The sequence below is a fragment of the Mytilus californianus genome, unplaced genomic scaffold, assembly GCF_021869535.1.
Source record: "Mytilus californianus isolate M0D057914Y unplaced genomic scaffold, xbMytCali1.0.p SCAF_15, whole genome shotgun sequence".
Classification (NCBI taxonomy): domain Eukaryota; kingdom Metazoa; phylum Mollusca; class Bivalvia; order Mytilida; family Mytilidae; genus Mytilus; species Mytilus californianus.
The window spans coordinates 21,284,310-21,311,713 of record NW_026262637.1 but is presented as its reverse complement, the minus strand read 5'-3'; the positions used below and the strand labels follow the sequence as shown (position 1 = coordinate 21,311,713).

General features: G+C 34.6%; 2 protein-coding genes across 23 annotated transcripts in view; one reads left to right on the top strand and one right to left on the bottom strand.

Moving 5' to 3' along the window:
• The window catches only part of LOC127725641 (kielin/chordin-like protein), a 77,674-nt gene that overhangs the window by 10,817 nt on the left and 39,453 nt on the right, over positions 1–27,404 (top strand). For 8 of the 21 annotated variants that reach the window (XM_052232740.1, XM_052232736.1, XM_052232735.1 and 5 more), the window contains exons 1-7: positions 2,570–2,738; positions 19,466–19,618; positions 20,398–20,507; positions 24,072–24,176; positions 24,613–24,720; positions 25,032–25,136; positions 26,179–26,505. In XM_052232740.1, the coding sequence (XP_052088700.1) occupies positions 2,647–2,738; positions 19,466–19,618; positions 20,398–20,507; positions 24,072–24,176; positions 24,613–24,720; positions 25,032–25,136; positions 26,179–26,505 (1,000 nt within the window). In that variant the 5' untranslated portion in view covers positions 2,570–2,646. Of the gene's footprint in view, positions 1–2,568; positions 2,739–19,465; positions 19,619–20,397; positions 20,508–24,071; positions 24,177–24,612; positions 24,721–25,031; positions 25,137–26,178; positions 26,506–27,404 lie in introns of those variants that run through there. The other 13 variants (XM_052232731.1, XM_052232730.1, XM_052232737.1 and 10 more) reach the window with 5 other exon arrangements.
• On the bottom strand, positions 10,964–18,335 carry LOC127725642 (uncharacterized). Of its 2 annotated transcripts, none has more exons than XR_007993079.1 (2): positions 18,229–18,335; positions 10,964–11,046 (listed from the first exon to the last, which is right to left on the bottom strand). XR_007993079.1 is itself a non-coding variant. In XM_052232744.1 (2 exons), the coding sequence occupies exon 1, from the start codon at positions 12,538–12,540 to the stop codon at positions 11,569–11,571; it is 972 nt and encodes a 323-aa protein (XP_052088704.1). In that variant the 5' UTR covers positions 12,541–12,565; the 3' UTR covers positions 10,964–11,046; positions 11,427–11,568. The 2 variants fall into 2 exon arrangements, 1 of the variants encoding a protein (XP_052088704.1); XM_052232744.1 differs by lacking the exon at positions 18,229–18,335 and adding an exon at positions 11,427–12,565.

Below are 27,404 nucleotides of genomic sequence, written 5' to 3'. Positions count from 1 at the left end.
ACAGTAAATACATTGAAATTTTAAAAATATATTTAAACAAAAGAAGTTAAAAGAGGACAAACCTATTTTTATCTTCAAAAGTCTGTCAGGTAAAAAATGTTTTTCCTCTATTATTCTTTTTATCTGATTCGAATATTATGCCAGCTTAGTTCATATTAATACGAGACGTGAATTCACAATATACATGTATATTATTTTTAGCTTAAGTTAAGTTATGCACTATCTACACATTGCATATTAATAATTTACATAATGATTTATATAATCGATTAAATTCATTTTATGTCTACTGAATACACTTTTGTTATTTATAAAATTATAATTTGAATTAATTGAATCTGGCAGTCCTTATTTGCTGCATTTTCTTTTTGATCAATTTATAAATTTGCACGACAATTAAGTAACCACAAAACTGAGACGGTGACATTCTCACAAGACTGATTAGGCGACTATCAAAAAATCCTCATTTCAAACTCAATGGTGACATTACCACTAGTCTGGTTGGCCGATTCTCAAAAGAACGAAACACAGACGGTTACATTCCAACCAAGAATGAAAACCACTGCATGCTCAATAGTTCATTTTTAGATATATTACATGTTTTGCCTGACGTCCAAGATGAAAGCTTACTTTTGCAACAAGAGACTAGCGCTAATGTTAAACTATCATATACTGTTTGTTGCTGTTTGCCTTATTTGTTTTCGGATATATTAGGCCGTTGGTTTTCATATTGTGTCATACTGGTGCCCTAAAAGATAACTATACGGTATAGGTTTGCTCTTTGTTGAACGCCGTACATGTCTTTAGTTGTTGACATCCTCGTCAGTTGGTCTCTGATGGATAGTTGTCTCTGGTGGATAGTTGTCTCTGGTGGATAGTTTTCTCTGATGGATAGTTGTCTCTGGTGGATAGTTGTCTCTAGTGGATAGTTGTCTCTGGTGGATAGTTGTCTCTGATGGGTAGTTGTCTCTGATGGATAGTTGTCTCTGGTGGATAGTTGTCTCTGACGGATAGTTGTCTCTGGTGGATAGTTGTCTCTGGGGGATAGTTGTCTCTGGTGGATAGTTGTCTCTGATGGATAGTTGTCTCTGGTGGATAGTTGTCTCTGGTGGATAGTTGTCTCTGATGGATAGTTGTCTCTGATGGATAGTTGTCTCTTTTGCAATAATACTACATCTTCTTAGTTTTATATCCTGCAATTCTTAAGGATAGATTTTTTTCGAGGAAATTAAAGTACACCTTAACAGTAATGTACTTTGACCTATAATGGTTTACTTTTACAAATTGTGACTTGGATGGAGAGTTGTCTCATTGGCACTCATACCACATCTTCTTATATCTATGTATTCCAGATACAAGAAAATGACTTTTCCATTAAATTCCTAATCGTATCAGTGTGAACATTTCCCATTGTTTTTTTTTTTTAATTTTTTGCTTAAATGTGATGCTTCTTTCACTCAGTAGTTTTGAGACTTGCTAAGTACATCTATAAAAAATCTGGGGGAAAAATATAAATATATAAAAAGTTAAAGACCACTCGACCTTTTCTTATTCAGTAATATGTGTATCCGTGGTTGTTGTGTGCGTATTGTTCACCGGTTATTAAGAAGGCACACATGGTGTGGTCTTCATCCGTCATTGAGATCATAACACACGCGCCATTCAAGCGAAAGCAAATATTAGACATAGCATGATACGTAACAGTTGACAGAAGAGGCATGCATTTCACACAAGAGCAAACAATTTGATAAGTACATCTCATTCGTATAGAACATATACCTTTTATTCATAATGGCTAATAAACTATTTAAAACAAGCATATCAGTACAAAGAAACACTATGTTTCAAAGGGTCTGATACAAACCTCTTTCCACATTTTTTTTTCTCTTGGCCTATCCTTTTCAATTATCTTATTTGGTAAAATTCATCCACAACGTTTGTGGTGTCGCCATTTTATATTGTTATTTAGGGTCATATTGCAAGCCAAGATTTCCAGTGGTAGTCCGGCCTTTATCCCGTTCGGCATACCTTACGGAACATACATATTATATAAGTTGTTAATTGTTTCTCGTCCTGAATATTATGAAATTGTTGCCTCTTTTTTTGAAAATATCTAAATGATTTCAGGGATAAATTGTGTTGCTATGTAGTCTCATTTTTGTTAGCTCCACACCCTTTTTATCATTATGACGCTGTCAAAATAGAAATCTGGGACTTTACTGTGTATATCGAAGCAACTGAATATTTAAATTCCGTAAGATTGATTGATTGTTGGTTGCTTAACGTCCAGTGGCAAATATTTCATGCATATTCAGGACGAAAATTCCGTAAGAAGGAGCTAACAGAAGATCACACAAAAAGGAAAGGAAAACTAACGATACAAAATTGAAAGAGTCAGAGTAATGTGAAAATAAGCACATTAGGACGTACACGACAATTATTTTCGTGTTATCAAATGTAATGCAAATGTTCCTTTTCCCATATATGATCAATATTATAATTCTATTTAATTGTTAAAACATACATGTATATACAGTCACATGCTTTTAAAAATAAGTGTTCTTCGAAGCGAAGCCATTCAAATCAATCAACAGGTAAACCAGGTGATATATAGAATAGTTAATAATGTAAAATCTATCCGAAGAAATGGCGCAAAGAATTCTTATAATTCTGGTGATTTTGTCGGTTTCATTTTTATTAGCAGAAAGTCATTGGTGGAGACATCGCAAACGACCGCGGTAAGTTGAACTGTGAATTGTTATTTTGTTGTTATTCGGTTTTTAGTTATTCCCTTGATAATTAAAAATCAATTTATTTTCTGTTGCTGTTTGCGGACGTTAACACATATACGTCATTTAGATACATAATGAAGCTAGCAAAACATAATTTTTATATAACTTTGTGAATTAAGAAACAAGTGAAGCACAGTACTCATGTGGAAATTGTATTGGAAAGACGATGGGGGATAATATACGCTAATCGGCTTAGCGCAAGTTCTTCCAATGCATTTACAGTGCTTAAAAAGAACTGTATGGATTACAGTAAAGAGAGAAGATGTCAATTAATGTCTATTAATTTTGATTGGTCCATACGATCCGAATTTTGACTAATTTTCATTAAATTATAATTGCACTATGGAATCATCAGTTTCAGGGTTAATGAACGATTTCTGCCCAGTAACGTGTAGATTTCATCATTGATAACATGATAACTAATTGCGCACTTTAAATAACAATTCCAAAGCCGACTGGTCCTTAAAGATTCTAACTGATCTACGATAAAACTCCAGACATGTAAACCCTGAATTATACTCCGGATTTGATAATAGAAATGATTTTTGTTACTTTCTCAACCAAATTCAGTATAAACTTTTCTTCTATAAGTAATGATAACTGCATTATTATTATTTTTCAAAGACGGGTTTTAATTCTTCTTCTTCTCTGTCTTGTGGTATACTACTTTGCATATTTTATTTCTACAGTAATATTGATCCTCTTTTATTTATAACTATCTACTAAGGTAGCAAGCATCCTGCTTAGTATATTGAATAAAAATCGATGTTAAAACAATAAATTATTGACACTAATAACACTATTTGTTGATTATATACACGATATAGGATACATTTCATTTATTTTACAGTAATTTCATTGATGTCATGCATATAAGTTTAGGTGAAAATACTTTCATGATAATAAATTGCAATTGGCTTCTAACTAGCTCCCTTTAACTGAGAGTGCTCTTAGATCGGTATTTCGTGTCTTTGTGTCTTTTGTCTTTTTGATAGTCTGTGTTTGTGCTTCGTCTCTATCTGATGAGTCAAGTCATACTGTGAGTTCTTATGTTGTGCTGTTTCATGTTAAGAGGGGTTGAGTGGTCAAAAACTGTAACTCAGTTGTAATCGTTGGTTGCTGTCTGTGATTTTTGTTATTCGTTTGTTGATTGTTTGTCATAAATAAGGCCGTTGGTTTTCTCATTTGAATTTTTTCACAAAGCCGTACGGTGACCTACATGTATACGCTTGTCTACATTCTCCACGTTCCTTGCTTAATTTTTAATATGTAATATTTTTTGTGTAAAAGATGTCATATAAAAACACTTATTACAAAATCATTGTCATTTTGATCTGCAGATTCAGTGTTCTTCAGTATTTGAGCTAACTTTCATATCTTTTTTCAATGTATATTTTTTCTTTATTCTCGCGTGTTACTATATTTTTGGTCTTCTAAATCAATGTTATATTTTTTAGTTACAAATACCCTGAATTTCATATAATTCATTGAATTGACTTTTATTTTTGTGCTTCAAAGTTATCCGTGAACGGTTTTGGCTACTCTGTGTACTAGTATGTCCTTTTGGATTTCATTTTGACAAAAGTCTCATGTTCTTGGTTCTCCAAACTATTGGTCTTCGAACGATCATATGAAGTTTATTATAGAAACACGCGTAATGCGAAATCTGAATCATTCTTATGTTTATTATAATTGTACAGTCTGTTCTTCTACGGATAGGGATCGGAAGTTCACTAATCTAAAACTCCTCATATTAAGATCTCTCTATATTGATTGGGTGAATGCTAATCGTTGAAGGTCGTTGGGTTACCATTAGAAATCCTTTTGGTGAACATGGTTTGCCGAACTGCTGTCACCAATGACGTCACTACATCTTTTCTATTATTCAGAGCTATAGTATGTTGTGACAAAATCAATTTTAGAAAAAAATGCTTTTAAAATCAACAAAGTTACAAAAGACGCGTTCAAACATATGCATATAGAACCAGTTGAGGTCTCCGCAAAACGAACTTTCCTCAGTCTGTTTTTTTCAATTAATCAACTAATTTATTTAACTATACCGAACGACACTTAACATTCAGACTGATCTAGAAAAGTGTCTCAACTGATGAACATTTTACCAAAACAACATATATGCCTTGTCTACGTATTCATTGTTCTCGTCAACTTATATATTTGTTTTTTATCTCCCCAAAAAACTAATAGGTGATTATCATTTGAATGAAGAAAGTTTGATGACGGATATGTTTTCATGTTTTACTCTATTAATGTTTTGTGTAAAATGTTTTTAACACCAAAGGTTCATGTTGGTAGCTCACAATGAAAGCGAATCAGAATGAAATTCAGATGATCTAGCATCCATTATGTAGAAAGTCCTATCCCAAATGGAGAATTCATTTACATTTGTTGTAGTGTACGTTCACTTATTGTTAGATTTTAACCTTTCAGATAATGTGGATTTTGTTTCCGAGAAACATATTTTCTGTCTATAACACCCTTTTGCAGTTTCATTATTTGAATAGCCATGATTGTATAATTACATAATCAGCTGAAACTATCATAACTTCCACACAAGGAAGTACAACTTCATTGGTTAATTAGATTTAAATCTAAGTCATGAAAAGAATGTTTCGTTATCCTGCAGTAGATTTAAGTTCAACTTTCAGAACGTGAAATTAAATTTTGAAACCAATTGAAATCGAAGGTCGGAGAAAGTATATCAATGTTTATATTCAATCAACTAGCCGATATTGTACTGCATTGTTTGCATGTCAATACTTAGTCACTATATATTGGATAATTTAATTGGCAAACAGGCTGTTTTATTCGACTCAGCTGTAACTTAACGCTGAACTTCTAACATTCTTATAACAAAACACGAGAAACGTATTTTTGTTTTGTTTTCTTCGTTCATATTTTGAAATTATTTAATCCTGAAACAGCAAAATTTTAAATTGGGAGCACACATATTACTCTGTATGTTAACTGAAGCAAAAAAAATCAAAAAATTGTTGAAACGGCAATCTTGTTAGTAAAGTTATGCAAAAAGAAACAATAATTTAAAACCTGTACACACAAAACCTTGATTTGTGCCAAGAGTCAATACCGAAAAAAAAATGAGATCAGGAATATCTGATTCCCAAAGTAATACCATGAAAATGAAATATGGCAGGCTGGTTTCATATAAGGGGTATTTATAAATTAGGTATTATATACCCAACCTTTTTATTTTATGGTTGTTTAATTCATAAATATGCAAACACGTAAAAGATTTGTCGCTAAAAATCTTTCTGTTCGGCTCAAAATAAACAGATTGATTAAGGTTCAAACTATATTTACATGACTGTGCGACACTTATAGTTAGATTGGTTTTGCACAATACCTTAACCCACGACCCTGTATTACTATAATTAAGTTGTTTAATTTATTGAAAAAAAAACTGGTAGGTGTTATGCCTCCATTAGAAGGTAGGATTAATTAGTATTTTGTTTTTCAATAAAAGTCTAATATAAGACACCGAAAGCTATTGTCGGTACTGAATGGTAGTGTATCCTTCTGAATTATTTATCCCTAAATCTGATTCCGAAAGGTTTAACACATTTGTGCTGTATTCACAGAAGTATAAGTACACTTCATGTCATGCCTTAACTCGACGTTCTTTCAAATTTTTCAGTTAATCTGAGGTTTTCCGAGATATGTAATTTCTAGTTGGTACATGTACATCCTGGTTTACTATTTAAATATCAAATTAAATATTCGAATAAATTTTACATGATAACATAATAAGCCCAAATTATCATAAAGTCGTCACAAACACGCACACAAGAAGAAAAGAATGTTCGGTTTTCCTGCAAGAGCCATAAATTAACTTTATTGAACGTAAACTGAAAAAAAATTGTAAACGAATTTAAAGTCGGAGAAGGTTTTCAATATATCAGTATTGAACTGGATTGTTTAAATGGAAGGAGACCTATTTTGTGAACAAGAAGTAACTAAACATTGATCTTTTCACATTCTCATATCCAGTTAAACATTAAAAATCCTTTAGCTTATTTCCGATTCGTAATTGCTTTCTTCGTATTGAGTTCACTTCCAGAGCCATGTGAGTTTTCGCCATCCCTTGGCGTCCGGCGTCGTCTGTCCGTCCGCAAAACTTTTCGCATTTTGATCTTCCTTTTGAGAAACATTGAACAAAATGAAACTACGCTTGGCAGAGGTGTTACTTAAAAAGTCCCTTATGTGTGTTTTTTATTTGGTGAAATTCGTCAACCAACATGGCCAACATGATTATTTTTTCTAAATTCTCAGGTTGGCTTATCACAGGAAACTTCATCCCAAGGATTGCTCAGTATATTGAAATCAAAATTGTCAGATGTTCATATCAAAGCCCTTAACGAACTTTGTAATTTTGTGCTGATAGAAAATTTGAAATGACCGCCAGCGGAGGTCAAATTTTACATAGAGATACTAATGGAAATAGCAGTTTTCTTTTCTTTTCAAGATCATATAGAGTAAAATGAAAAATATACGACGCATAAGTCAATAATTACTTGGGTTCTGATGAAAATACTTTTTGTTTCTATTTTGACAAAATAAAATCAAGAATAGCTATTCAATCTTGTGGGACCACCTAGTTTTTCGTTTTATATGAATATATACGACACTATAAAAATGATAAGATGTGGTATGATTGCCAAGGAGACTACTCTCCACCAGAGACCAAATGACGTGGAAGTTAGCACCTAGAGGTCACCGAACGGCCTTCAACAATGAACAAACCCCATACCGCATAGCAAGCTATAAAAGGCCCCGACATTACAAATGTAAAACAATTCACACGAAAAAACTAACGGCCCAATTTCATGTACAAAAGAAAAACAAATATGATATACAGCAAGCAGGTACATACAGAATGTGGCGGGATTAAAAAAGAGAGGCGAAAGATACCAAATGGACATTCAAACTCATAAGTCAAAAATAAACTGACAACGCCATGGCTGAAAAAGAAAAAGACCAACAGACAAACAGTACACAAAACACAACATAGAAAACTAAAGACTGAGCAACACGAACCCCACCAAAAACTGGGGTTGATCTCAGGTTTGTGCTCCGGCTCGGGCGCCCGACCCGCCCCTAAACTGGGACAGTGGTGAAACATCACAACATATCTATAAACTATAAAAATCAATTGAAAAGTACAGAACGAATTTATTCGCAACGCTTAAAATCTTTAAATGACGTAAAGCAACAATAAAAGCGCTGTACCTGTACGTTTGGTTTCCACGAGTACTTATAGAGGTTTTATATCAAGATTTAATAAAACGATGGTAGCTATAACTTAGAAAACATCTGATGCATCAACTTTTGTTGTTGTGCTCTTTAGTCACCGCATATCAGTGCTACAAGATGTCTTAATCCTGTAACAAAATGCTGAAACCTTGGCGAAAATAGTATGTTTTTATTGAGAAAATGTGATCTTCAACATTCTCATACAATATTTTGTCTGACATGTTTTTATTGTGTCTGTCAGACCTTAACATTTAACGAAAAAAACAAAATTTGACACCATTGGATTGTTTCCAATCTTCCTTCCAAGTTCAAATATTTGTGTAAAGTTAAATCACGTTTAAATCCACCTGTAAGAAGATTTGGAGGTTTTAACAATTATTTCACTGTGTCTATATTTAACATTATTTAATATAAAGACTTGGGTTATGAATGAAAAGAAGTGACCCATCATAAGCGACACAGAAAATAATTTGGAGTGTAGGGTTATACAGATTAGAATGGTTATAAAACTCAAATATATTTTCTTACAAAGAATGGTAGGAAAAAGATGTTTGCAATTTTCCCATTGTATGATGTATCTATACTACTAAAATAACGAGGTCCAATTTTGTTAGCCGGCATGACGTTAAAACGACGAACCAAAGAATTCAACTTTATATATAACTACTATAGGACAATAGTGGTGATTAAGAAAAATTACACCATTCCAGGCTCTTTTGCTTTCCATAAATTAATATTACCAATAATTAACAAGTTTCGGGTCGAATCCGACACCAATACCAATGGTATATGTCACATGTACGTATGTTCTGTATCTTTCTCCTTTAAGAGCACCCCCATGGGTTGTTATTGTGTAAAGGATGACATTAAACACACTGTTTCGGTACAGATTTAATTTAAGCATTTGCCTACTAAGTTTCCCAGTCTGGCCGTGACGGGTCTTACTACCCGAAAGTTAACCTTCCCCAAAAACAGGACGGGTGCAAATAGAAAGATTTTGAAAGCAGAGAAAACACCTTATAATCAGCATGACTGTATCAGATGACAATACGAATAACTAAAATCCAGGCTAAAATAAGGCGTAGGTACTCTAATTCAGTCACGGATGTGTTAGATTTTCAAGACAATTTGATATTATCATATTCACCTTTGCATTCATGTAACATCGATGAAACTTTTGACACTCAACGGAGTGGGGAATGCCTCTTTCTCTTCTGCCGCCTATGTTCCATAAAAAAACTTGAAAAAGAAAGTCATACAAAAATAATTTGGTATTTATACCTTTTTTGCTTCTTCTTTTCTAATTGATAGTACTTAAATTATCGAGTATTACTTAAACATACCACGGTTATGATTTAATGACAATGGATACTGAACCGAGGTTAAATAATCGGAGATCATTTTGAATTCCTATTTAAGAACAGACAAGGATTAATGCATTATTTTTGTTTACAAATAACTTAAGTACGTCTGTTCTAACAGTGTTATTTAAATCTCTGTATCTACTGGTCCATAGGTTTGCAAGTCACGTTCTATTATCAGCCTTTGTGTTGACAATCACGATTTAAATTGTATAAGTTGGTATTATTATAACCACCTACTTAAGTGTACAGTAAAGTGCAAGAGACACAAGCAAATCATAAATACACAAGATCCGAGAATTGAATTTGAAAAGAATCAGGCACACCTGTCTGACGTCTGACATAAATCACCTCATGTCTAATTCTGGTCGCGTTTTCTCTCGTTAATTGTCTCAAATGCACCAAAAGATAAGCCAAGCCAAATTCACTGAAACTTGGTCGACACAATTGCTAGCGGAATGTTAGATCGATATCACTGCTAGGGGAATACTAGGGGATATTTAGGTCTAACTATGCTTGGGGAATGCTAGGCCGATACCACTGATAGTACCTCGACATCTGCTAGAGGAATGCTACCGTACCTATTATCTGCCTAGTCACTGGTGTTAAACTGCAGTTACCACGATTCCAATATGGCGGAGGTAGAAATAGGTTAAATCGTTTTCTGCTAATTTCTCCGTGTATACGTGTTGTTTTCAAGAATTACTCAGCTGCCAGGTTGATCTGTACGGTTTTGTTGTGTGTGTGTGTTTTTATGAAGTTATATGGTTTGCTACTGACCCCATACGGATCCATAGAGGGTTAGTAAAATTCATAGGGGGTGAGGCCGAAGGCCGAATATCCTATGGATTTTACTCACCCTCTATGGGTCCGTAGGGGGTCAGTGGTGAACCGTATAACGAATTTATCGCACATGGGATTTTTCCTGCTAAGTTTTGTATAAAAATAAGCAATGAAATACAATAACATTAATCGATGACGTCACCACTAATAGTAAATGTGACGTTATGAACCCCATATGAAATCTACTGACCCCATTCGGATCCATAGCGGGTCACCACGTGACGGCATGAAACCAATCATAACGTCATAATTTATCCGAGGTGCGATAAGTAAGTATATCGATCCTTTTTTTAATCTATTTTAAAAGGTTACAAATTCAACATTGTCATAAGAGTTTTGAATATCGTTTTTATCAGTTCTTACATTGATTTTGTTATAAATAAATTAAAACATAACTAAATATTTATCCCTATAAAGTTTTACCTCTTATGATCCTATATCCAGCCGATACTTATATTTCGGTATTGCACAATGTCATGTTTTTTTCTCAGATTGTTTTTGACGTTTTATAATAAATCCAATGGATGTGTATTAATTGATTTTAATTGGGAAAACATGATTTATTTATTAGTTGTAGTTAGCTGTTGAAATAGTTTTCAGTAACTGTGAAAACTCATTGATCTGTACATTGTGTCTTTAGTGTTTCTGTTAGTTTTTTGTTGTTGTTGCTTTGTGTTATGCCTCGTGCATAGATTTTGCGTAACAGATAACCAAAGTAGATTATTCAAACTTTAATACATCTACAGGATGATGGTAAAAAACTGAAAATACAAAGATAATCACTTTTACAATTCTGAAAATTACGTACGTTTAACAATTTTATGACACAAATGGCTTTCCATACTTTAAAATTTTCACGAGCGAGGATATTTATAGAAATTACAATAAACCTTTAAAATGACTAATTAAAGTTCAACAATGGATTAATTGAATGTCTTAGTGTATGTTATAATGAAAAACAACTGTTTGTATAGTTTGTAAGCGTTCTAATAAATGTTCTTTGTGTTGTGGGTCAACGCACATATTCTTTGAAGATACGCCTCGAAAACATAAAAACAGGTAAACAACCAAAGTCACATCTTCTGTGCTGATTTATAACAATAAGGTAAATGTTCAGATATATACAAAGAGTTCAACTTACGCCGTGGTTGGCTCAAGATTTCAATTTCAGTTAATGTCCGACATGGAACGGATTCCATAACAAAGAGCGATAATTCCAAAAAAGTACATATGGAGCGCCGGTGACATTACACTCCCCGTCTGATATTATATATATATCACTATTAATCAGTTTCCATTAATACAACTAGTTCGGTTATAGGACGGATGTATGAGACTCTTTCGCCATCTTTACGTACGATTCGCAACGCTACTTTGCGGACTCTTTTGTCTTGACTTGGAAAAGTGTCAGTTATGATGCCGACAGGCCAACTACATCTATGAACAGAACTGTCTTTCAATAATACTAGATCTCCAATTGAAATGTCTCGTTTTTCTGTTTGCCATTTGCGACGTTTTTGCAATGTCTGGAGATATTCGACTCTCCATTTCCTCCAAAACATATCAGCCAGTACCTGGACTCTTTTCCACTGAGCTCTATACATATTGGTCATATCAAATGTGTTTTCAATCGTTATCAAATTAGGCTTCTGAGTCAGAAGCATTGCTGGAGTAAGAGGAATTGGGTCCTCGGGATCTGTTGAAACTTCAACTAATGGTCTAGAATTGACGATGGCTGTCACTTCTGCCATAAGAGTTATTAGTACTTCATGTGTGAGTCCACCCTTTACGTTCTCTAGAAGAATTGAATCAAGGACTCGTCTCGTGACGCCAATCATTCTCTCCCATATACCGCCCATATGAGAAGAATGCGGTGCATTGAAAACCCATGTAACTCCAGACTTGTACAAACAGTCCTTAATATTATCATCGTCCACACGAATAGTATCTATATTTAGTTCATTTGTTGCTCCTACAAAATTTGTTCCGCAATCTGATCGAATTTGCCTCACTTGTCCACGTATAGATGTGAATCTTTTAAAGGCATTAATGAATGAAGAACTACTCATCTCTTCAAGGACTTCGATATGTATTCCCCGGGTGGTGAGACAGGTAAAGAGAGCGGCCCACCTCTTCGAATTAGCAGCACCACCACGCGTCTTCCGAGTTGCTATCTCCCATGGCCCAAAGCAGTCAACACCTACATAAGTGAAAGGTGGTCCAGGTTCCAAACGGTCGACAGGAAGATCTGCCATTTTCTGAAATTGCAGCTTGCCTCGCAATTTTCTCAGATTATACACTTGTGAATCATCGAAGACACAAGTCTCTTCGATCCGGTTATCCAATAACCACCAGTTCTGATTGCTCCATTCGTGATCAACCTTCCTTGATGTTTTACCTGATGATGGAATTTTCGTATCAACAAAGTGGCGATATGATGTTTGCCTGGAATAATGATGGGATGTTGTTCGTTAATCCCAATATCAGCATGAGATAAACGTCCTCCTACACGTAATATACCTTCCTGATCAACGAATGGATTGAGAGAGACCAACGGACTGTTCGCTGGTATGTTTTTGCCTTCTACACTACTCAGTAACTCCTCAGTATAAGTCTCTGCCTGAACAGCTTTGATGATATTTATTTCTGCCCTTCGGCTATTCACGAGATTTAAGGATTCTCTACAGTGATGCCATCCTCTTCCATGGTGACAGTGTGCTTTTCCTTGGTAAGACTCCGCGATATGTTGAAGTCTAGCAATAGTGTCTACTAATTTGTTCCAGTCTGAGAATCTCTCGAACCTTTGTGATCCCATACTAGAGATGTCTGAAAATTTCGTTTTGAGACATGACACATTCCTGATTTCCTTGTCTTCAGACGGGTCCTGTAATTGATACTCCGTTTCACTGATCGAGTTTTCACCTATGGTACGAGTTGGTCCATGAAGCCACATGCTTGTTTGTAAATCCTTTACAGCGATTGATCTTGTTGCCTGATCTGCAGGATTATTTCCTGTATGTACATAAGACCATTGGTTTGCTTTCGAAAACTTTCTAATTCTAGCTACCCTGTTGGCTACATAAGTGTAAAATCTCCTAGAATCGTTTGAAATATATCCAAGTACAACTTTACTATCAGTGAAGAATCGAAATTTATCCGGTGGTATATCGAGATGTTCTGTAACAGATTCTGCAAGTTCAATTGCTAAAACAGCGGCACAAAGTTCTAGTCTAGGTATCGTGTGACCATGTGATGGTGCTACCTTAGCTTTCCCTAGAACAAATCCATACTGACGATCGTGATCTGATCTTTGAGCACTCAAATACGCAACTGCTCCAATCGCCTTTTCTGATGCATCCGAAAAGATATGAATTGTTTTCTCTAATGTGGAAGAATAAGGTTCGGCAAAGTACGTGCGTGGAATTTTAACATGTTCAAGATCAACCAATGAAGTTTTCCAATCTTTCCACTCTGAATACTGTTGTGTCGAGAGTGGCGAGTCCCAGTCCTGACTTTCCTGAATCAATGACCTCATTAACAATTTTCCTTTTATAACAACTGGCGCAATAAATCCAAGAGGATCGTATATAGAGTTTATTGACGACAAGACCCCTCGTCTTGTAAAAGGTTTAATTCCGGAGTCAACTTGGAATGTAAACGAATCAGAATCTAAATCCCAGTTAATACCAAGGCTTCTTTGTGACGGTAGCCTGTCACAATCTAGATCTATTTCCTTCAAGTTTTTTGCTAATTCTTCTTGTGGAAAAGCGTTCATAACCTCTTTGTTGTTTGAAGCGATTTTATGTAGTTCAATGTTTCCAACTTTGTCAAGAGCATCTTTTGACCTCCTCATTAAGCTGATTGCTTCTGATGCAGATGGTAGAGATATGAGACCATCGTCAACATAAAAATTGTTCTCAATGTAATCCTTTACATCTGACCCGTACACATTTTCGCCTAAAGCAGCAGTTTTCCTCAGACCATACGTAGCTATTGCAGGCGAGGGTGAGTTGCCGAATGCATGAACGCACATGCGATACTTTGTTAACTCATTTGACGGATTGTTGTCTTTGTACCACAAAAACCTCAAGTAGTTTCTGTGTTCCTCACTTACTCGAAAGCAGTAGAACATTTGACGAATGTCTCCTATGACAGCGACTTGATCTTTACGAAAGCGCATCAATACACCAATCAAACTGTTCGTTAAGTCTGGTCCTGAGAGAAGAACGTCGTTTAATGAAACGCCTCCATATTTTGCAGATGAATCAAACACTGCTCGTAACTGATCAGGTTTTTTGGGGTGGTAGACCCCAAAAATAGGTAAGTACCAGCATTCTGAATTATTGTCAAGTTCGGGGGCTGGCTCAGCATGGCCGTTTTCAAATATGTTAGCCATGAAAGTAAGAAAATGTTGCATTTTTGTCTTATCTCTACGGAGACTGTGGTCGAGTGATCTAGCTCGTTTCATAGCAAGTTGTTCATTGTTCGGTAGCCGTTGTCTGTCCTCTCGAAATGGTAACGGTGCAATCCAATTCCTATCGTCGTCTTGTTTAAACTCTTTGTCCATTATCTTCAGAAATTCTTTGTCATCGATTGACATTGCAATTTTGTCGTCATGATTGGTTGTTTGGAACACATCTTTTCCAAATGAATCTTTCTCATAGACTTCGAAAGCATTTATACATGGTTGAACAAGCGAAGGACGATCTCCTTTCACTAAGAATGTCTTGTTCACGTTTACGACCTCAGGCATGTGAGTCTTGTCTAAACATGTTTCACCGATTATAGTCCATCCAAGTGGAAGTTTCTGGGCATAAGGCGAACCTCGCGGTCCAATTCTCTGATCCATGACATGATGAGCTTCGATGATATCTCGGCCTAATAATAACAGGATTTCACAATTTCCATCAATCGGAGGAATATTTGCAGCAATGTCCCGGAGGTGATTGTAGTATGCAGCTATTTCCGGAGTAGGAATTTCAGATCGAATGTTCGGTATACCATCACACTCAATTAACGGAGGTAGATCCAGCGAAACATTTGCATCTAAAGACTCGACGACTAGATTCGAAATTTTCTTACCGGTAATGTTCACCTTTCCAGAGCAAGATGAAAGTGTATAGGTTATTTCATCGCCTTGAGCATTGAGTAAGGCTGAAAGTTCCGGCTTCATGAGTGATCTGTTTGATTGATCATCTATCAATGCATACGTCCTAACAGCATTAGCACGCTGGTTCTTCTGATATATTGTTACAAGTACAGTTTTGGCACAAGACTTTCCTGCAAAGTAATCTCCACATACTTGAGAGCACATTGCTTTTACAACTGGTGTTGTAGAACTTAGTTCCGGGTTTTGCAATGACTCCCCGCCAATCGAGGATAAAGCTTTCGGCGGCGTGTTAACGTTCTTATGAAAATTGTCAACATGAAGAGCAGTTGCATGATTACTATTACATATGTCACACTTGACAGTACCACTACTTGGACAGTTTCTTTGTATGTGAGTATTCGATTCACAGCATCGGAAACAAATGTTTTTGTCTTTCAACAATTTTCGCCTTTCGTCTATTGGTTTGTTCCTAAAGGCTCTACATTTATTTAGAGTATGATTGGTATTGTGAATAGGACATTGTTTTTCATCTCTTGATCTCTCTGTTGACCTGGAATTGTCTTGTAGTTCAGTTTTCTTAGTTGCAACATTGACATTTCGTGAATTTCCTTTTTCCTTTCGGTTTGTGACAACAGAGTCGTATTCATACATAAAGCTAGGGTTGTTCTTGATCTTACTTTGCTCTCTCAAAAACTCAGCGAAGCACTCAAAAGGAGGATATATTACTTTTTTATCCTTCATGAATTTTCCTGCCGTGTTAGTCCACTTTTCTTGAATGTTTCTAGGTAGCTTAGAAACAATAGGGATTACTCCTATAGAAGAATCATACATAGCTAAAGATGATTTGAATTTAGGTTCCAGTTTCAAAGATTCTATTTCGGAAACTATATCTGAGAGTTCGTATAGACGTCTGTTGTCTTTAACATTAATAGTCGGAAAAGCATTGAGTTTTGACCTAAGTGCAGCTTCAACCATCTCAGGACAGCCATAACGGTCCTCTAAACGTTCCCATATTCTGGATAGGGCCAAACTGGGATTACTGGGGTTAGAAGATTTAATGTTTAAAACATGTTGCCTCGATTCAAGACCAGTCCATTTTACTAACATGTCAATTTCTTCTAAAGGTGTAACTTGTAATTCTGTCATGATGTTTGTGAAACTTGACTTCCAAGTACAATAGAATTCTGGCTTATCATTGAACGTAGTTAAGCGTGATAAAAGTAGCTCTTTCTTTAATAGAAATCTTGTGAGGTCACTTGTAACACTGTTGTCTATCTTTTCTGTTGTTCTGTTTTGGATTTCTGCTTGTTCCATAATAGGTGTCTCTTCAGGAATTTGATATGTTTGTAAAGGAGGTTCACCTTTCAATGATGGTACCGCATACGGGATATCAAATACCTTTTGAGGTTCGTTTCTTGTTGACGGTACAATATATGGAATCTCAAATTCTTTTCCTGGTTGTAAAACAGAGTGTGATTTTAGAGAAGATTGTTCGTCTACATAGGCTAGTGTTCTTTTACTAGCAATAGATTTAATTCCTGAACAGCTTCTTTCAGTTCGCTCATCTGATCCTTCAGACTGCAACACTTCGACTTCAGCTTCTGCTGCAGCTGCTTCCTTTTTGTATGCTAGGACTTCAAGATCTGCATTTAATTCAGCCTTTTCTTTCTGTGCTGCTGCTTTGAACTTAGCAGTTTCTATTTCAAATTGTTCATCTAAGGTAGCTTGTTTCTTTTTTAATTCTGCTTCTTCCTGAACATATTGCAGGCGTACCTTTGCTGCTTCTGCTTTAGCTTTGGATTTAAGATACACGGAACTTGCACTCGAGTTTCGTGAGCTACTTGTTTTAGCTCCAGATCGTCTGGAAGAACTGGATTTGACTGATCCTCTGTCTGTATCTTTGCGTAATGCATCTGATATCCGCTGACGAAGACTTCTTAGTGATGCATCTATCAATATTCTGTAGCCTCGAAAAGTTGTTTCGAAATATGACTTTTCCTGAAGGCTCTCATTGGTGTTATACTTCATGAGAAAATCTAGGTAGATAGTACAGAGAGCTGAAAATTGGTCTGCATGTAGCGTCAATTCTCGTTGAACCTCTTGAAGCTCTAGTAGGTTATTATCTTTCAGCGAATCTGCTGTATCGATAACGGCGTCAACTGTACTCCAGAATTTCTTTATCTGTCGAGTATGCCAATCTCTTGATTCTTCGTAATGGTCTTGCCCTTTAAGTGTCAAAGTTCTAATTCTCCGTCTTGCATCCTCGTCCACAGCAGCAATGTCTGATTGCTCCTCAGATGATGCCTCTCTAGAAAATGTTGACATGATGGCACAAATTCTTCTCACCAGTTACGGGCTTTTTTACTGTTATGCCTCGTGCATAGATTTTGCGTAACAGATAACCAAAGTAGATTATTCAAACTTTAATACATCTACAGGATGATGGTAAAAAACTGAAAATACAAAGATAATCACTTTTACAATTCTGAAAATTACGTACGTTTAACAATTTTATGACACAAATGGCTTTCCATACTTTAAAATTTTCACGAGCGAGGATATTTATAGAAATTACAATAAACCTTTAAAATGACTAATTAAAGTTCAACAATGGATTAATTGAATGTCTTAGTGTATGTTATAATGAAAAACAACTGTTTGTATAGTTTGTAAGCGTTCTAATAAATGTTCTTTGTGTTGTGGGTCAACGCACATATTCTTTGAAGATACGCCTCGAAAACATAAAAACAGGTAAACAACCAAAGTCACATCTTCTGTGCTGATTTATAACAATAAGGTAAATGTTCAGATATATACAAAGAGTTCAACTTACGCCGTGGTTGGCTCAAGATTTCAATTTCAGTTAATGTCCGACATGGAACGGATTCCATAACAAAGAGCGATAATTCCAAAAAAGTACATATGGAGCGCCGGTGACATTACACTTTGTGTCGATCTGATGAGTCGTTAAGCCTTTTTCATAGTTTGTTCTTATGTTGTACTCCTACACCAAAGTCCCAGGTTAGGAAAGGAGATCACTCACAAGCATGTTTAACCCTGCTGCATTCTGTATGCGTCTGTCCCAAGTCAAGAGCCTGTAATGTGGTTGTCGTTACTGGGCTTTCACTATGAGTTTTGCACATTTTTGAAGGCCGTACAATCACCCGAATTTGCTTACATATACGTCTTTTGGTCTCTGGTGGATAGTTGTCTCATTGGTAATCATACCACATCTTTTTATTTTTATTTTGAAAGTTAACAACTTGTTTCTGAATAATTTCTATACATAGATTTGTTAAAAATCCAAATTCATGCTATCAAATCTGTGTTGGAATGTGTTAATACGATCGACATGAATTTCTAAAAATATCATCTTTTTAAGTTACTGTTGTATTAAATAATTAACCATATAAAACATACAAGTCACTAGAAAACTCGTAAATTAGATGCTACGTTATTTTCAAATTTCGCATTGTCAACTGATCGAGTGAATATAGCAACAAATGATAATATATTTATTAGAATATTAAAAAAAAAAAAATGTCTCTTCAACCAATTGCTTGAGTGAATAATACAATAAAAGGTTTTTGCAAAACGAAAAAAAGATAGTTACTGTAACACAAATAAATTTGAATAAAAAAAAAACAACATTTAACAGATGCCTTTAATAATTTAGGCTGCTAATTACCGACACTCTCTACCAATCGTAGTACACCTTTCCCTTAGGGTCCTTTAAAACGCAGGAATATGTCCTGTGGTTTAAATAAAGATAATTGGAACAAAAAATGTCATAGTCCTAATGACATGTACATCATCAAGTTTCAATCAACGAATGTTTTAAAGTTAAAAAAAATCTATTTTAAAGAGCCCCTAATAGGGATTTGCGAGAACTTCTCAGACAAAATCAGGTACAAAAAGGAGATATGCGTGATATACAATCCGCATACATAAAATTTAGATATCTGACAGGAGATCGGTAAATCTATGTTTCGAGGAAAGGTGTATTGCGACCAGAACGCTATCTACTATACATGTTATTTGTTTTAACACTTTTTTATTATTTATTTTAGACACGGACACTGTCCCTCACGTGATGATGAAAATCATGAGTGTTGTGATTGGGAGATAAAAACATATCAACAGACAATTAAGTACTGCAGGAAATGTAAAGTTACACCTACTAACTCGTCGGATATATGTTACTACAGAGCAAGAAGACACAGGCAAGGAAAACTGATATTAAAATAAGAAGATGTGGTATGATTGGCAATGAGACAGCTATCCATTAGTGACCAAACGACGTGGATAACCAAATATAGGTCACTATAAGGTCTTCAACAATGAGCAAAATCCATGCAGTTTAGGAAGTTGTAGTAGGTTCCGGCATGACAAAATATAAAATTAGTCAAACAAGAAAACCAACGGGCTGATTTAAGTTGAAACAATAAATGAAACACAAAAACGACAGACAGTAACCAACAGCAATCACTTATATGGTTATTAGTATTAACATGTATACATTAAATACACTATGAGTAAAGGTTTCAATTAAACAATTGACAGATATGTGTTTAAAGAGACTAGCAAAGCAGTTGGTTTACAACAAGGCGGAAATAACTGTAGAGAGACAAATAAGTATACAGCTTATATATCAGACACGACACAATGTGGTACCAAACACCTTGACTAAAATTAATTTGGCTCGTTTAATTTTCAAAAAATATTTACTTTGACCCTTTCATAAAAATATAAAAATTTCAAAACACTTGAACCACACACTTTATAGGAAAAATTTCATTGGATATATAGCAGTTTGACAATCACTAATTTTGATCATTGAGAGGCTTAATATTTCCTTAACAATAGAACGTGATTGAAACGTTCAGCTGATTTTTACAGAGTTATCTCCCTGTAGTGTTATGTACCACCTTAATGCAAGCAATAATTGTCCAACTTTCTATTGTTAAAACAATTCATAGACAACACTTTTATTTTATTGTAGATATAAACAAGGCTGTGTTGTCAGTTTTAAGTACAATGTGACTGAGGCAACATGTACACCAAAATGTTGTGAGGGATGGACACGTGATGAATATGGCCAATGTTCGATCGGTAAGTTTTTGTTAATTACTTTTATTTCATTTGTTTTGCTTTATTATATTTTTGATAGAAGGTTTCCGATACTAGTATATGGTTTTTTTTATTTAAAATTGTTGAATTTGGGATTTTAAACAAACAATTTATGCAACTTAAAATTATAAACATGATTGAAGGGGACACATGTGTCCGTACAAAGTGAGAGTATCTGGACCATGCCTAGCCCTTCTTTGTCTTTGTATGTTTATTTCTAGGAGGAGTGAGTAGTTGCGGATTTGTGTTGTCTCTTGTATTGTCCAATATTTTTTGTGATTCCTGTTATCATTTTTATATATGTTAAAAGAATTTTAAAATCAGTATACATTGAAACTTTTACTTGCAAAGGTATACTTACAGCGACGAATTATTGCGTGAACCCCTGAGGGTTCACGCATATTTATTAGTTAGAAATATAGTCTATGGAGGAATATTCGGAAGCTAAATTATTGTTCATTCGGAACACCTATTCATCTTATCTGTATTAGCTTCCTGCAATTAAGAGCACCTCCATACGGTGTATCTAAGATATTTAAAACATGGCAATAAAAAATTTTCACAGATCGCTAATTCACTTATCTGATATATGATAATAAACATTCTATAGATCCTTTTCAAACATGTATATCTATTGTAAAGCTACATTTTATGCATTGCAAGGGTTTACTGACTTGAGCAAAGTTGACAGTTGTACCCTTTGATAAACAAGTGAAAGTTAAATGGTCAAGATTTAATTATAACGACCTATGGTATCAAACATCTGTGTCTAGGTATTCACAGAGAGATATTTTAAAATAGTGCTGTGGTTTCTGCATAATGAGTTATAGCTAGTGGGCTTTGGGATTTGATTTGTAACAATAAAATCATTATGCACAAATCAGATAAAAAAAAATCTGTTTAAAATGAAAATAAAACAAGTAAAATAAAGACTGTTCGTTAATATACATTTTTACAACTTTTACTGTTTCCTTTTTATAGTATTCTCTATAAATTAAGTTATCTTGTAAGTTAATTAAATGTTTATTTAATTCATTGATGTCACTATTATTTCAGTGACCGCTGCAGAAAGTCTTGACTCGTTCAAGAGACTACTGCATGCACATTAAATTTCAAGTCCCATGTTTTTATTTGCACCACGTATAAATGATTTACAGCACAAATTATTTCCTTTCTGTTAAAATCATTTTGGACTTGTTAAGTATGCAAGCGCACACCAAACAGTGACAGGATAGTCAACCAAATGACGGTGGTCATTTAGTGGTAGAAGTAGAAATTTCTTATATTATTCTCACACTGTAATGCTCTTAAATTTATGTGTATTTTGGATGTGCACTAGTGATTAGTAAATATTGATACGTTTCTGTGTTTTTAATATATGTGACTTAACATCAAGAATTCCATTATTATGGAATCGTTCACTTTTGTACACTTCGGTTTCTAAATAGAGGGTGGTAAAAAGGAGGGTCTGAACACGGAAACACGTGAAATAACAAATCGCAAAAACTTTGCACGGAAAAAAAAAACACTCTGGAAAAACGAAGCCAAGGAATAAAATCGTAAATATTAAGGAAAAAAGTACCAAAAGTTATTACTCGGCCTTTCTTGGACATCATGCATGCAGTCATTATAAATGGACATGTCGACCCTGCATGTGGTCACCTTTTAGCGTCCGTTAGTTGCATCCGATTTATCATAGTAATACAATAGGCTATTAATAAATATCTTGGGACCAGTTAATTAGTTTATAATTTAAAACAATATTTGGGCTGACTTTGAATTAGTCCCGGTTTACTTTTTGATCAAATGCGGGACAAGCACGAGAAAATAAGAGTACCGACACGAAACACGGAAAATAATTAAGGGAAAACACGAAGCACGCACACCGAACCAAACACGAGGAAACGACACATAAAACGTCGAAACACGGAAACACGTGAAATAAAAAGGCCGAAAACGTTGCACGAAAATAACCCTTTACCACCCTCTAAATAGGCCATCCTAGATGTCGACACCTCATATTAGAACTTAAGTAGATGGTCAATTTCGTTTGCAAGGTTAAAGAAATCTTCAACTTACTCTAATTTGCCTGTGAAGACCATAAAACCGTCATCACTATTGATAGTGTAATTTGATGTTTTCTCTCTATTGGAACTTATCTAAGATTTTAATGAGTACAAATTAATAACCTGGTTGGTACGCTCCTATAATGTGTTTGTATAACAGTCCATTAAACTCAAATTCATTGTTTCTAAGAATTAATTTAACAAATGCAGTTAATTCTATTTTGTTGAGAATCTTTAAAGTATATTCTCCTGTGTGTCAATAAATTCTAATGCATTGATAACAATTTCTTCTAAATTGTCATCAATGATCATATTTGTGTACATTGACGTTCATCATAGGCAATAAGAATGCATACTTTTTTACCTCGTGTGACTCTATTTTATTAATGAAATTTTTTATATCTTGAATGTAAAAGTTATGCCTCTTCAATAATTGGATGTTGGATGTGTACTAATTGATAATTTAGTCTTAGATGCACGATTTTTTAAATTAGTTGTTAGTGGCTTTGAACTAGCTGTCAGTAACTGCGAGTACTCTCAGATCTGTGCTTAGTGTCTATTTGTTGTTGGGATATACAAGTACCCGGCCACGTCCACTCTGTGTAGTATTTCTGTTTGTATCCATCTGACGAGTTAAGCCTTTTTCAACTGATTTTTATAGTTCGTTTTTATGTTGTACTGTTACACCACTGTCCCAGGTTAGGGGGAGGGTTTGGATCCCGCTAACATGTTAACCCCGCCACATTCTGTATGTATGTGCCTGTCCCAAGTCAGGAGCCTGTAATTCAGTGGTTGTCGTTTGTTGATGTGTTACATATTTGTTTTTCGTTCATTTTTTGTACATAAATTAGGCCGTTAGTTCTCGTTTGAATTGTTTTACATTTGTCATTTCGGGGCCTTTTATAGCTGACTATGCGGTATGGGCTTTGCTCATTGTTGAAGGCCGTACAGTGACCTATAGTTGTTAATTTCTGTGTCATTTGGTCTCTTGTGGAGAGTTGTCTCATTGGCAATCATACCACATCTTCTTTTTTATATTTATAATTAGATCAAGTAAGTATCTCTAGCGGGAGAGTTACACTTGTTGATGATTGGTCGGTAACAAACATTAATGTGTCCTGCTAGCTGACCAGTTTGCAATGCCTCATTACTTATTTCTAGATTAATTTTATGAATTTTTGGAAGAAGGTACATGTGTCGTCCATGTTTTGAATTATTATTATTCTTTAAGAAATTATACGTCTGTGAATTTTTTTTTTCTCTCCTTGCTTTAAATTTAACGCTTCTCTCAACATGCCAAAATTGTAATGATTTACAATAAAAAGAAAATATTATCCTCCACACACATGGCCAAGATAACACTGATATATAATTTCCTATTCAGTTGAATTAATAATTAGAATAAAAAAGTTCTAAGGTTCACGTATTGTCTTTTTTTTTTTAAAAGCAACTTGTTTTATTCCTTAATTCACTGTTGTAGAAACAGATGCCAACACTCAAGAAATTGTCTGTGAAAATGGTGGTTCTCCTGCAGACGACTATTGTTATTGTCCGGACGGATTTTCCGGGAAACATTGTGAATCTGGTATGTAACAATTTATCGCGAATGCACTTTGTTAGTGTCTGTATGTTAGAATAAAGCTGTTTATGTTATGATCTTATGCATGATAAAAATATGATCAGAAGTCTTCGAGATATTTATACTCGAAAAGCACTTATGTAATCATACAAATATCATGGAAGTGGTATATTTTGCGATGTGCTTTTCCACGTTAAGTCGATTTGTAAAATTCCTTGTGCACTATGGTAAAAAGTAACTTCTTCTGGTATTTATATGTAATGGTAAATTCTTGAATAATATTTATTTGTCGTTTACAAAACAGCAAATTGATTTTTTTTAAAGTTAAACTGACAATGATAATGCAATAGTTACTAATATATGATTCCCTGCACTTGAGAAATCAAAATGATTAGACATGTAATATACGTCAAGATGTTAACATTTTATCCTTCATTTCCAGCTGTATGCACTCCTCATTGTTTGAATAATGGAATTTGTTCTGGCAGAGATGGAGAAGCTATTTGTATTTGTCCCGATGGAAAATATACCGGAAAACAGTGTGAAACGCGTGAGTTTGTTTGGCATGAACAAATTAATGCATACGTCTGTGTTTGTATGTGTGTGAAAAAACTTTAATAATAATTTAATGCTTTATTTATTCAAAACAGGATTGCCAACAGCCCAATAGCTATAGTAGTGGCTAATACAACTGACGGGTTTGCAAATATAACTCATGATATTGAAATATTACTTTAAATAGAAGTGATTTTCAACTTTTTGTACAGTGTATATTAAATTTAATTGTTGATCGTTGAAATCTGATATAAGTCCCTTAAATAATGACATTTATAAAAGTATATATACCGTGTCTTATTGTAGCTGTGTGTGACCCAGCGTGCCAAAATGGCGGAAGTTGTATTGATGGAATATATAGACCAATGTGTTCTTGTCCTCCTGGCTATGAAGGGGAGTCGTGTGAGAAAGGTAGGTATGACATGTCATGCTTCTTTGAAGTATTATTATGTACATTTTGGTTTCAGAGAGTTAAGTCCGAAGAAATATTTTGGGATCGCTGCGCTCAAATTTTTACTTTGAGCCATGCTTGTTTTTCAATGTATGTTTAAAACGCGTTTATCAACTTTCTGATGGATATGGTGGTGACAGTGTGTATGTGTATGCTTTATTATGATACTAGTTTCCATGAACGGAATAACGAGAAAATGCCTTTGAGTAATCATATTTTAGAATATGCCTGTACCAATTCAGGCAGCTGTTTTTCACATGTTCCGTTGATTGATAGCGTTTGATTTTGTCAGTTTATATGAACTTCCCCTTTTTGAATTTGCCTTGGAGTTCGGTATTTATAATATACTTTTTTAGAATGTACTTCTACAAATTCAAAATAACATGTGTCTTATGCTGCCAAAAGTTAACTTATTAACTCGTTTTCCCGATGCAGTCAGTGAGTATAACTTGAATCTAACATTAATGTATTCATACCATACAAACTACGATGCATAAAAAGAGATGTAGGGAAATAGTCATTAGACAGCAACCGAACCAACCCAACTGTATACAAACAATGAATATACATCAATGAATATCATATCATTATTCGGAACGTAGGATTTTATTATATTAAGTGGATCTTTTTTAACAAGGAGAGGAACACGATACCTAACCCATTATGTTGAAAGCGGAATTAGAAATTCAAAGAAATATGCATAAAAAAATCAAAACAAAACAGGTGTACGGAGACACAAGGAAAGAGATACTGAACACTTAAAACTAAAGTATTTGATGATAAGAACCATTTTATTTTGTTTTCTTGTGTGCTGGTATCCAGCCAACATATGTAGCTACCACGATAGCGAGCACATTTTGACCCTATAGGTTTCATTACACAATTTACATCTGAATAGATAATGTAGGATATTTTCCTCTTGATATTCAAAAACCCAGTGTGTCTGTATTCAAATATAAGGAAACAAACAAGTGATCAATAAATTTTACTTTGTAATTACAGAAGTCAAAGATGGCGATTGTCCTGCACCATCAGGTTCAGGAATTTGTGCTGAAATGTGCAAAACCGATTCTGAATGTCCAAACGAGCAGAAATGTTGTAGAAACGGATGCTATGCACACCAGTGTATGGCACCAGCGGCTACAACATGCACTTATCAAGGTGAACAGTATCCAGTCGGACACCGCCTCCAAAACAATTCATGCACAACCTGTGTATGTAAAGACCCTAATAGTAAAAATCAGTGGGAATGTGTTTCTATTAGTTGTCCAAGACTTCAATGCTACAAAACAAAGATGATCCCTAACTTGTGTTGTCCGGTATGTGACGGTAAGTGCACGTCAAAAGTTACCTTTACCTTGTGGAACAACATAAAACGCATGTTTGTAATAGGTTATTACCACACTGATGCTCCATCATATTCATACTTTTGTTGTTTACTAAAATATAGCCCTGTGATACAGGTTTTGACAATGTCAACCTTCGGTTAACATATTTCCCTTACACATACCTAATTCTAGAATGGTAAATATTCATATGTGACCTTGCTTACTTGCTTAACAGTTTTTTTTTTTCATTCATTTAGAGTGAAGGGTTAATAGATATTATCCTGATAGACAACTTTAAAATAACTTTTAGCTGTTTGCTTATTCCTTTCTATTTTTACTTTTTTCTCCTGTGTGATCCTTTATTGCTTTTATACATAGCTTTGAATGCACATGGTTTTATGTTTGTCCATGTTACTTGTGTAAGAACTCTCGAATAATTCCGTTTGCTCGGGTCAACCTAATTACGTGATTCAAATAATTTAAAATTTCTAAATAAACACACTTACATATGAGAACAAAATATTGCTAGTGCTGAATATTGACTTTAAATTGATGTACATGAAAATTTCTTGTTAATCCTTATCTTTTACATTGGTAGTATTCTTTTTTTTTAAATACAATAGTGTATCAAATACTTACTGTACAAACACACAATATAAGTGTTCGCATTTTAGATTTTGAGAGTATATGAGTAGATTAATATATTGTAATTGTCAGAACTTGAAAACTCAAATGATTTTGTTATTGTCAACTTGGTGGATATAATTAGTAAAGTCCTCTGTGTAAAGACTTAAGCAAAATGATATAAAAAATATTTTAAATGTATAAAAATTAAGTGTAAAAGTGTAGTCTAGTACAGCTTTTGTTCGTTCAAACTGAAATAAGTACCATTCGATAGTT

What these genes read in the sequence shown, in the direction of transcription:
- LOC127725642 (XM_052232744.1), bottom strand. Translation starts at nt 12,540, where the DNA reads ATGGCAGATCTTCCTGTCGACCGTTTGGAACCTGGACCACCTTTCACT.